Source organism: Pogonomyrmex barbatus, unplaced genomic scaffold, assembly GCF_055798465.1.
Source record: "Pogonomyrmex barbatus isolate J1 unplaced genomic scaffold, ASM5579846v1 scaffold4, whole genome shotgun sequence".
Lineage (NCBI taxonomy): Eukaryota > Metazoa > Arthropoda > Insecta > Hymenoptera > Formicidae > Pogonomyrmex > Pogonomyrmex barbatus.
The window spans coordinates 1,555,480-1,566,342 of NW_028297138.1; the positions used below are offsets into that span (position 1 = coordinate 1,555,480).

Here is a 10,863-nt window from a genome sequence, read left to right on the forward strand (position 1 = left end):
GTGCTCTTCGTCTTCAATATCAATGTCAATATTGTCAATATTGTCAATCTCCATTTCTTCTTCATTTTCAAACACTTCGTCCACTATATTCACAAAGTCTTCATCATCCATATTAAACACATTTTCTATATTTAACACATTATCCATTTTCACCGTCAACTATTTTTTTCACACACATTAGACTTCTATCTACTGTGATCCTGCACACCTCATGACTCATTATATATCATCGACAATTTCTTTGTCCCTTTGTCGGAGCATCATCATAGGTCTCCCCAATTTGTTTATAGCAGCCAGAGTATCGGCGCTTCTCTTGACACGCCGCGACACGTACGTCGATTTCTACGAAGAGCTATCTTTTCGTGGGCTCTTCCTAGAAAAAAATTTGAAATGTTATCGCGCTCCTTTGCGAACATGTCGCTACATGTTTGATTGCAACAATGAAATTCCTAGAAAAAAAGGGGAGAGGAAGGGGGGGTTAACAGTTTGCCATGTCAAAAATTTACGCGATCAGTCCTCCTCCTCCTCGAACGATCTGCACGACAAAAAAGGTACTCCGCTCCTCCATCATAAGGAACAACACGCAATGTATTCCGCCAAAGGACGCAGCGCCCCGTACAATGGCGAAAAACAAAAGAAGAAATGTAACGCGTAAATTTCAACTGCATTTTTTTAATTTTTTTCTCTTTTTTCCAATATTGTGCAATATTATATATTTAATTTCCACAGTATTTCGGTGAAGCGTCGCGCGGTGCGCTTACTGAGCAGACGTTACACTCTGACGGCCATGGGTTACAAATTTCTGGAAAATTGGAATCAACGTTGGTCCACCGAGCTACGTGGAGATCGCTCTGGGAGATCATTGGGGACAGGAATTGATACTGTCTCTCGAAACGTGGAAGGGACTCTACGAGCAACGATGGAATATCTATAAATTGCTGCGAAACGACAAAGACAATTTTATAAGCGTCGGACCGTTAACCGTCAGAGTTTACCAGATGAACGACGTTACACTCGTACGTCTTGAATCTTTGAACGTACGCGTAACGATAATCGAATCGACCCTGCGCCGTATGTTTGATCTGGAATGTATCGATGTGACGTTCGATCGACTCGTCAGATTTGTCGATACGATCGATACCAAGTATACGCGATTCTCCAACATCGCGTCTGTTGTAACAGATCCCGAGGAAGTGCCGAATGCGATATGCGATTGCAATATCTTCGATAGACGTCAACTCGTCGATTGCGAGCTGTTAGCTTTAGTTTATAGTGTATAAGAAAAAACATATGAATAAAAAAATTTCACACTTAAAAATTTAGTATTCAATTTGTTTAAAAATATAAACATATATAATATGCAAAATACATATATTTCTTTCATTTCTTTCTTCCCCACCATAAAATAATTAGAAAAATAACACTCGCCATAAGAGAGAGAGAGAGAGAGCCGCAACGGAAGAGATAATAGATATACGAGAGAGATATTTATTTTTTTACTCGGCGGCGGTAGCGGCGGCGACGGTGGCAGCGGCGGCCCCCCCTCCCGACGTCATGTCCACGCGTTCCAATTTTTTATATCATCTTCGCCGCCCATTTTGTTTATAACGCTTTGCTATTTTATCCTATTTGTTTATATCACCTCGTTTCGTCTTTCTTCACTACTCCCCCCCCTGTGACGTCATGTCCTTGAGTCGCAATTTTCTATTTGTTTATCTATATATTTATCTTCTTGTTTATCTATTTGTTTATCTATTTGTTTATATCATCTTCACCGAATCCTACTATCTTATCCCCTCCCCCGCGGCTCAATTCAAAGGACTGCCGCCTCTGACTTTCCTCTCCCCTCTTCCCCGCGCCATCCGTTCCCCCCGCACACCCGCACCCCCCTCAACGTTTCTGAGTTAGAACCGGCCTAGTATACTTATTAATAAAATCTTTTTTATACCTTTATATTTATAAACTTTAACGTCATCTTTGTAGATCCATAGATTATGAATAAAAATAAAAATTTTTTAAATGATGGACGAAAAATTTAAAATTATATACAAAATTGCGTTATTCATAATTCTTTACATCTATAGATTATTAAAATAAGATTTGATAATATTTTTGGAATTTCAAAGTCACACCTGTGCCAAAATGTTCGTCCTAAACAAATATATAAATATCGAACAAACATATATGAGTATAATTAAAAATAAACATTTTCAAAATGGCACAAAAATTTTAAAATTAAAGTACGAAGTTGCATTATTTACAATCCTCTAGGTCTATAGATCATGAAAATAAAAAAATGAAAAATAAAAAACCTTAAAAATATTTTTTGAATTTTCAAGGTCACACCTATGCCAAAATCTTAATCTTAGATAAATATATATATAAATGCTAAATTTGAAGTCCGCACTATAATAAAAATTTTTAAAATGGCAATAGAAAAATTTTAAAGAAAGAGTTGAAGAAGAGGTGTAAAGATATGCAGAAAAATTGTGGAAGAGTTGCGGAAGGGTTGCGGAATGGTTGTGAAAAGATTGCGGAAGAGTTGCAGAATGGTTGCGGAATAACTACAAAGATATGCGGGAAAATTGTGAAAAAGTTGCGGAATGGTTGCAGAGATATGCAGAAAAATTACGGGAGGGTTGCGGAATGATTGCGGAAGTATGGGAAAAAGTTGCAGAACGAATGCGAAGATATCCGAAGAGAGATTGCGGGAAAAAAGAAGATATGCAGAAACTGCAGAATAACCATGAAATTATTTATATTTCGCTGAGGGCTTTATCGCCGCCGCCGTGTAATGGCGAAAATTGCAACCGTAGCCCATACGGAAGGCGACGGCGACAATGGTCTAATTTCCGCCGAAGTCTTCAGTTTGATTCTACTTTAGTATGGATCAAATTTAATATGTTGTTTCCATCGGAAATAAAAATTTGTGGATCGAAGCGGGATTGAAATGAACGCAATTTGTCACGTTTCCATCGACTCAAATCTAATTCTATGTCGTATTAGGAGCGATTTAGAACATCGTAAAAACTAGATCAATAACAATAATAATGACGATGTTTCTTAAAAATAAATTTCTAAGTATCGGACTTTGTATCGTAATATCTCTGCTCGTACGACACGGAAAGGAAAACTAAAAGCACTTTTGTTATATAATTCGATTCTAAGCTATTGATTGCGCCTATTCAGAAATTGGTCATCAGCCGTTACTGAGATTCGATAATCTTGATGGGGAGCAACTCGTCGGCTCGCGTAAAGAAACAGCCGGTCTCGCTCTCGTGAAGCGCTGGCATTCACACTTGGTGACGAGCCACAACCATATCTTTTGATGTTAGGATGGGTGTCACAAACTCCAGTCAAGAAGTATCCCAAAGTTTTCAATTTATATAGAAAATAGTTTTAAACTTGCCAACAAGTTATCTAACATACAATTAACTGATGATCACATATTTATTTCTTTCGATGTGAACTTCTTGTTCATCAATGTTCCTATCGATCTATCAATTGACAGTATTGCTAAGCGCTGGGGAAACATCTCGAAGAACTGCGACATCCCTAAGGATGAATTTTTGGGTGCAATCTTGTTTGTCCTAAATTCTACCTTCTTCATCTTTGACAACGTAATTTATAAACAAATCTTTGGAACACCCATGATCCTCCATTGTCTCCGATCATAGCTGATTTAGTATTAAAAGGAGGAGGCGAGCGTAATAAAATAAAATTTTTTTGGCAACTACAAATTGACATTAATTTTGGATCGATAACATCTTTTTTCACTTTTGCAAAATTTCTTTTCTAAAATTCTTTTTAAAATTAAAATTAAAAGTTTGGGCTATTTTTTGATATCATGTTTCTTGTAGAAATGAAACGACTTTTCAATTAAAAATACAAAATAAAATGTATTTCACTGTAAAGTTCTTTTTATTTTATTAAATTAGAAGTTGGTGCTAATTCTTGATATCACATCTTTTGTACCAATATAAAATTTATTACTAAAAAAATTTTGTAGATAGAAATTTTTGTATAAAATTATTTCTTTTATATAAATAAGAAAAGGGGCGTGTGAACTAGCGTTATTTTTTACCTTTTTAAAAATATATATCACATAGATTTTTTTTTAAACAGTTGTATATTGAATCTTCAAGATAATAGTAACTATAACTGCTAGATAAAAGTAACTATAACTTGGCGCCATTTTTTGATATGAAATCTTTTATACAAATGATATTTCTTATTAGAGTGGAGTATTACATTACATATTATTTGAACATTAGACATAAAATTACGTAATTTTGTAATATAATACTTGAATTAAAATAGAAAAATTCTTGCATGCAAAGATATGTGTCGAATTTTATTCTTACTTTTTTATTCTTATTTTTTTAAATAATTGAACTTTCCAGATAATGTAATTATAACTAGGCGCCACTTTTTTGATATCAAATCTTTAATACAAATAATACATGTTATTAAAAGTGAATAGTATATATTATATATATTATCACTAAACAATAAGATGACGGACTTTTATAATATTTGGATTGAAATAGAAATACTTCTGAATGTAAAGATATGTACTTAAGTTATATTTTTATTAAGTTTTATTTTTTTAAGAAGATATAACTGGAGTTAGACATTGATAAAAAGTTTTTAATTGATGCTCACGGGTTTTATATTTTAAAAGCAATTGTATATCGAACTTCCGAGATAATGTAACTATAGGTTGGCGCCACTTCTTTGATATCTTTGATCTTTTATATAAAATATTAGAATTGAATGTTATATACTATTTGAACATTAGACATAGGATTGCGTAATTTTGTAAATAAACTTGAATAAAATGAAAAGTTCTCCAGTGGAAAAATATGAATCTTGAGTTTTATTTTTATTTTTTTAAGAAGATATAATTTGCGTCAGTAATTGAAAAACTTTTTTTCATTAAAAAGTAACACTTTTATATAATAATCTGTCACATACACACTGTGCATACACTTGGCGACTTTTTTTACTTTTTTATAAAATCATATTCACCCGAGCAGATAAAGATAATGTTATCGTCGCATTGAATAAAGACAGTTGCCTTACGAAGATGAAAGATATGTTGCTAAGATATGATACTAAGACTTATAGCGTGATCACGAAGAATCCTACGAGGACTATCACTGGCAAGTTGCGAGATATTCTCAAAATCTGGAAGAACTCTAACTACATATCGGAGACTCTGTATAATCTCTGTTATACCGATGGGATTCTCCCCAGGACTTATGGACTTCCTAAAATACACAAATATGGATGCCCCCTTCGAATAATTGTCTTGTCAATTGATAATCCACTTTACAATCTGGCATCCTTCTTGAACAAACTCCTGTCAAGAAGTATCCCAAAGCGTTCAACTTATATAAATACAAAATACTTATATAAATATAAAAAATAGTTTTAAACTTGCCAACAAGTTTTCTAATATACAATTGACTGATGATCACATACTCGTTTCTTTCGATGTGTGGTCTCCTTGTTCCCAATGTTCCTATCGATCTATTAATTGATAGTATTGCTAAGCGCTGGGGAGACATCTCGAAGAACTGCGATATCCCTAAGGATGAATTTTTAGGTGCGGTCTTGTTTGTCCTAAATTCTACCTTTTTTATCTTGGACAATGTAGTTTATAAGCAAACCATTGGAACCCATGAATTCCCCATTGTCTCCATCAATCATAGTTGATTTATTATTAAGAGATTAGAAGGAGAGCATGCTCGAGGATGTTAAGGCTCGTTTACCATTTTTTTTTTAGAGATATGTGGATGATATTTGTTCGAAATTGCTAAGTAAATCGCGCCTAAATGCGCGACACGGAACACGCGAAGCGCGCGTAACAATCCGCGGCGATCGATTATTCATCATCCGATCGATGAGACGCCAGGTAGCCCGTCGATATCCACGCAGCAGTAATTATGCTTATCAGCCACCCTTCGAGGGCGGCGTTGTTTCGCAATCGACGGAACGTATGTGTATGCTATCGATTGGCCGAAAATCACATGATTCGTCGTGTCGATCACTGATAGGATGAAATCGATTGAATGATCCCGCCAGCTTTTCGAAAAGCTCTCGTTATCAAAATTCTCAGCCAGACGATCATAATCTTTGCTCATTGAAAGTACATCGTGCTCTGGTCGTCAAAACTCAGTGCTCTTGTCGTTTTATATCGCTTTTGTTCGTTAGTTCAGCTTATATCGCAATTTAGACTTGTCATTTCACTCGTCTCATAATAACATTACGTGTTAATCGTTGTTGCGAGAAACTTTTCGGCGAAGCATTCTAAATCGTGGCAAATTCTTGGGTCACATTCTCTTTCGTCACATCGAGATTCTAGTGCCTTCGGACTCGACAAGAATATTTACTACGAGCATTCTCAAAGAGCGAATTCTCAGTGACAAGCGCGCGTATCTCAGCTTGACGAAGCAGTACGTAGTCATTTGTTAAGTTCAATCAAGATGCAAGAGCTTACGATCAAGGTACAAGAGCTTCTCTCAGCACACTGCGGATATTCTCTATCACGTGATTACGCAATTCGTACGAACCATTCAAATCAGTGCGATCTACCTAGCGAACATATATTCTATTTTCTCAAAGTGTACGCAACCATCGAATTCTATAACCTGTACATTTCACCTGTAAAAACTCATCTGACTCATTAAACTAATTCTGTCTTAAAAAACCTCGTCACTCAATCACCCATCGGATTCTCAGTCGAGGGTCGTTCCAGCGAATGGCGTCTCAATTTCGCACATAAAATTTCTGGTCTTTCGAGCCGGATCGATGGGTGATTTTGTGCATCAACGAAGAAACATTCTTGTATGATCTCTGGTCACATCGGACTGAAGAAACTTGAGCAGCTTAAATCAGTGAATATTATAAAATGAGTGAGTCCTCAGTCAAAATGGAGGAATTACTAGCACAACAACGTATGACTATGCGTGCAATTGAACACACATTGGACAATTTCCAGAAAATAGACAAATCTAACTATACCGTGGAACTTGTTCGTAGACTCAATCTGCTAAGTAATAATTTCGTACGTTGTGAGCAAACCCCACGATCAAATCATAGCCAAAACGGGCAAGGAATTCACCGCTTCTGAGAAGTACTTCACGGATGACTAATTCTCATCCTGTGAAGATGCTTACTATGACGCATCCGACTACATGGTCAAAAGCCTCACTACTTTGGAGCCACAGCATACTTCACCGAACACCTTCGGAAACGTGAGCCTAGGACAGTTTACTTTCTCTTCTCAATCCGTTTATAAGTTGCTGTCTATTGATCTTCCGAAATTTTCGGGCGAATGTGGTTGTCATGAATGGGAGGCCTTCCAAGATCGTTTCAAGGTCCTTAAAGAAAATAGTAAATTGTCGGACGTCATGTGGTTACAGTATCCGATCTCTTGTCTCACCGAGTCCGCTCAAGATTTACTCAAAAATCTTACTATTATCGACGCTAATTTTAAGATTGCCTGGCATTTACTTGTGTCGCGATATAAAAATCCTAGGCATCTAATATATAAACATTTATATTCGCTACATACATTATTGCCAGTGAATTCCGAATCTCCGTCAGAATTATCGATATTGCAAGATCAAACAATCTCGCGATACAGGCTCTTTCCTCATTAAACCGCCTGAGATGATTGGCTGGTTTATTTAATTAGATAAAGATTCGCGAAAGGCATGGGAACTTCAACTCGGGAATGAAACCGAGTATTCATCTTACAAACGGTTAGATTCCTTCCTCGTATTCGAGCATTCGAAAATATATTTCCAGAATCTTCAATTCGCGAAGAAAATAAAGGGAATTCAGAACAAAAGGAATTAAGAAAGAAAACAAAGAAAGTGTTCGTTCAAAGTCATGCAGCGAACACGACTCATGCTCAATGTCCCATATGTCAACAGAATCATTTCTTATCTGCATGTTTTAAATTCAAAAGCAAAACAGTAGCTCAACGTCGCGATCTTGTAAAAGAATTTCACCGTTGTTTTAATTGTCTTAGTGCGAAACATACAAAATCGAAATGCACAAGTAAATTCTCGTGTCGTCATTGTCAGCAGAAGCATCGTACTCTGTTGCACGAGCTGTCGGCTCAACTTGCATCCATCAGAGCCCATCTCAATCAACTATATCAACTTCAAACGAAGCTAATTCTATTGTTTTAAATTTACTGCCGAAAATAAATTAGTCAAATTCTCAAATTCTTTTAGCAATCGCGTGGATTCGAATGGGATGTGCGACAGGTCGCGAGCTCTCTTAAATCAAGATTAAATAGCTACTTTGATTAGTGAAAATCTCGCATAACTATTGCGTTTGAAGCGCGAGCGAATCTCAGTCACCATTTCTGGAATCGGATAAATCGCGACGTGAGCTCAACACAGTGCCGATATATAAGCGATCGAGTAATGGGCCGGTATACCCCACCAACACATCATTTTCAAATCATTAACCAAATACGCGCCGCGACATAACGTCGATCTTTCTTCATTTTCGCATCTTAGCGATCTAGACTTATCCTAATCCTGCAAGCTCCTCTCCGATTGAAATTATAGTCGGAACCGACTTGTATGGAAAAGTCTTGCTTCCCAGTTTACAATCACGTTCTCTCTCTGAACCTGTAGAACAAAATATCATTTTCAGTTGGATAGTCTCAGGTCCTGTCTCATTTTATCTTAACTCTTCTCATATTTCTTCCATTCAAGTGCATTCTTGCTTAGAAATGCTCTCGATAAGAAGCTTCGTCGCTTCTGGGAAATCGAAGAACTTCCGCGGAAACCGTTCCTTATTCCGGAAGAAAAGCAATGCGAGGATCACTTTCTCGCAACTCACTCTCGTAATGAGCAAGGGCGATTCATAGTTCGATTATCTTTCAAGATGCCTCATCCGTTGAATATCGGAAATTATCATTCTTCTTTCATGTCTATCTCGTTTTCATATCTATCTTGACTTGAACGGTGATTCGAGACTCAACCCGAAGTGACGAAGGAATACCATATTTTCATGAGTGAATATGAAAGCTTAGGTCACATGATTCCCGTCAACGATACGGAAACTTCTCGCTCACAGATCATTTACATTCCTCTCTATGCGGTTATTCGCATAGCAGCACTACAATACGTCTTTGAGTGATGTTCAATGCATCAAGCCGCACGTTGAATGGATTTTTGTTAAATGATCATCTCTTAGTTGGGCCCAGATTGCAAATCGATCTGACGGCTATCATTCTTCGTTGGCGTCAATATCGCTATGTCTATACTGCAGACATTGTTAAAATGTACCGCCAAATTCTCGTCGACGAATGAAATATCGAGTTCCAATTTTGTGGCGATCAGATTCGTCCCAAAACATTCAAACCTATCAGTTACTCACTGTCACATATGGAATTGCATGCGCTCCATATCTAGCTCTTCGCGTTCTTAAACAATTAGTTTTAATCGATGGCGCCTTATTTCCGCTCGCTCAATCTGTTCTTCAGCGTAACGTCTATGTCGACGATTGCATTTTCGGAGCAGATGATAAACCCATGGCCAGACAAACGCGTAATCAATTGATGACGTTATTGAATCTCGCTGGATTTAATCTGCGAAATCTGGTCTAGCAACTGTCTCGATCTTCTCTAAATTTATATCGATTCACGTAACCATGGACTATCTCAAAATAAATCGTTGGAGTCCGACGATCAGTTCCAAGTTTTAGGACTCATAAGTGGCATTCACTGCGTGATGTCTTTCAATTTAATGTAATTTTATCTGACTTGCTGCAAACGCACAATTCTCTCCGCTATCTCGAAATTGTTTGATCCAATGGGATGGCTCACTCCCATCATAATCACAGCAAAGATTCTGATGTAGCGCTTATGACGTGCAAAAATTCTTTGGGATGATGCAGTTCCTTCTGATATCCTTCACGACTGCATATTATCGTTCTCTCGAACTTCTCAATTCTGTCGAAATTCCTCGCTGGATCGGAAAAGGTCACGACATCCAATACTGTGAGCTGCATAGATTTTCTGACGCATCCACATCTGCTTATGCAGCTGTACTTTATTTCAGGATCGACTCTTCTCTAGGTGATCGCCAAATTTCTTTATTAAGGGGATCCTAAAATGACGGAATCTTAATTATCGACACATTACAGTGTCACTACACCAAAGAACTTTTTATTGGCTTGACAGATTGCAAAATCCTTTCAGGCAATTAAAATACGCATAAAAAGAACATGCGAGACAATCGATTTAACGAATAAATAAGAAAAAAATTAAAAAATTCACGTAATTTTAGCTCGTACAACTGTCACATCAGATCTTTGTTTCCTTAATAAAAAAATTCTACAGCTTATATACAAAATGAGTACGTTTCGCACTTCGGACTAGATGAGTAAACAATACTATATTTTTGGATTTATGATTGAAAGCTTAGAAAAAAAGTTTGAGACTTGAACAGATTTTGTATGATTTTACGGATATATATATATATATATATATATATATATATGCTTGGCGCAAGTATAAAATAATAAGTACAAATGATAAGAACAGTAAGTGTAGTTGACAGATCTTGCAATAGATGGCGTTGCAGAGGAAAGATAAGGATAAACAATCCACGGGATTGATAAGACATTCAAGCTTGCTTGCTATAAAGTGAATTCAATTTGTTATTGAAATCGACCATCCCGTATTTCTTTTTTGTGCTATGTTTCAATTGCACAAAAGGATTTTGTAATCTGTAAAGCCAATTCAAAGATTCACGCTGGTTGTAATGTGTCGATAATCCCATCAGTAGTTTCAATAAAAATAGTCAACATATAACTTTGTGTTTTTAC

General features: G+C 36.6%; 1 protein-coding gene across 1 annotated transcript; it reads left to right on the top strand.

Annotated features, from left to right (window-relative positions):
• The first annotated feature begins 3,336 nt into the window (after nucleotides 1-3,336).
• On the top strand, nucleotides 3,337-10,495 carry LOC148935588 (uncharacterized). The gene is made up of 5 exons (XM_089081141.1): nucleotides 3,337-3,363; nucleotides 4,484-4,574; nucleotides 5,040-5,165; nucleotides 7,177-7,401; nucleotides 7,756-10,495. The coding sequence occupies exons 1-5, from the start codon at nucleotides 3,337-3,339 to the stop codon at nucleotides 8,205-8,207; spliced, it is 921 nt and encodes a 306-aa protein (XP_088937267.1). The 3' UTR covers nucleotides 8,208-10,495.
• Nucleotides 10,496-10,863: the final 368 nt, after the last annotated feature.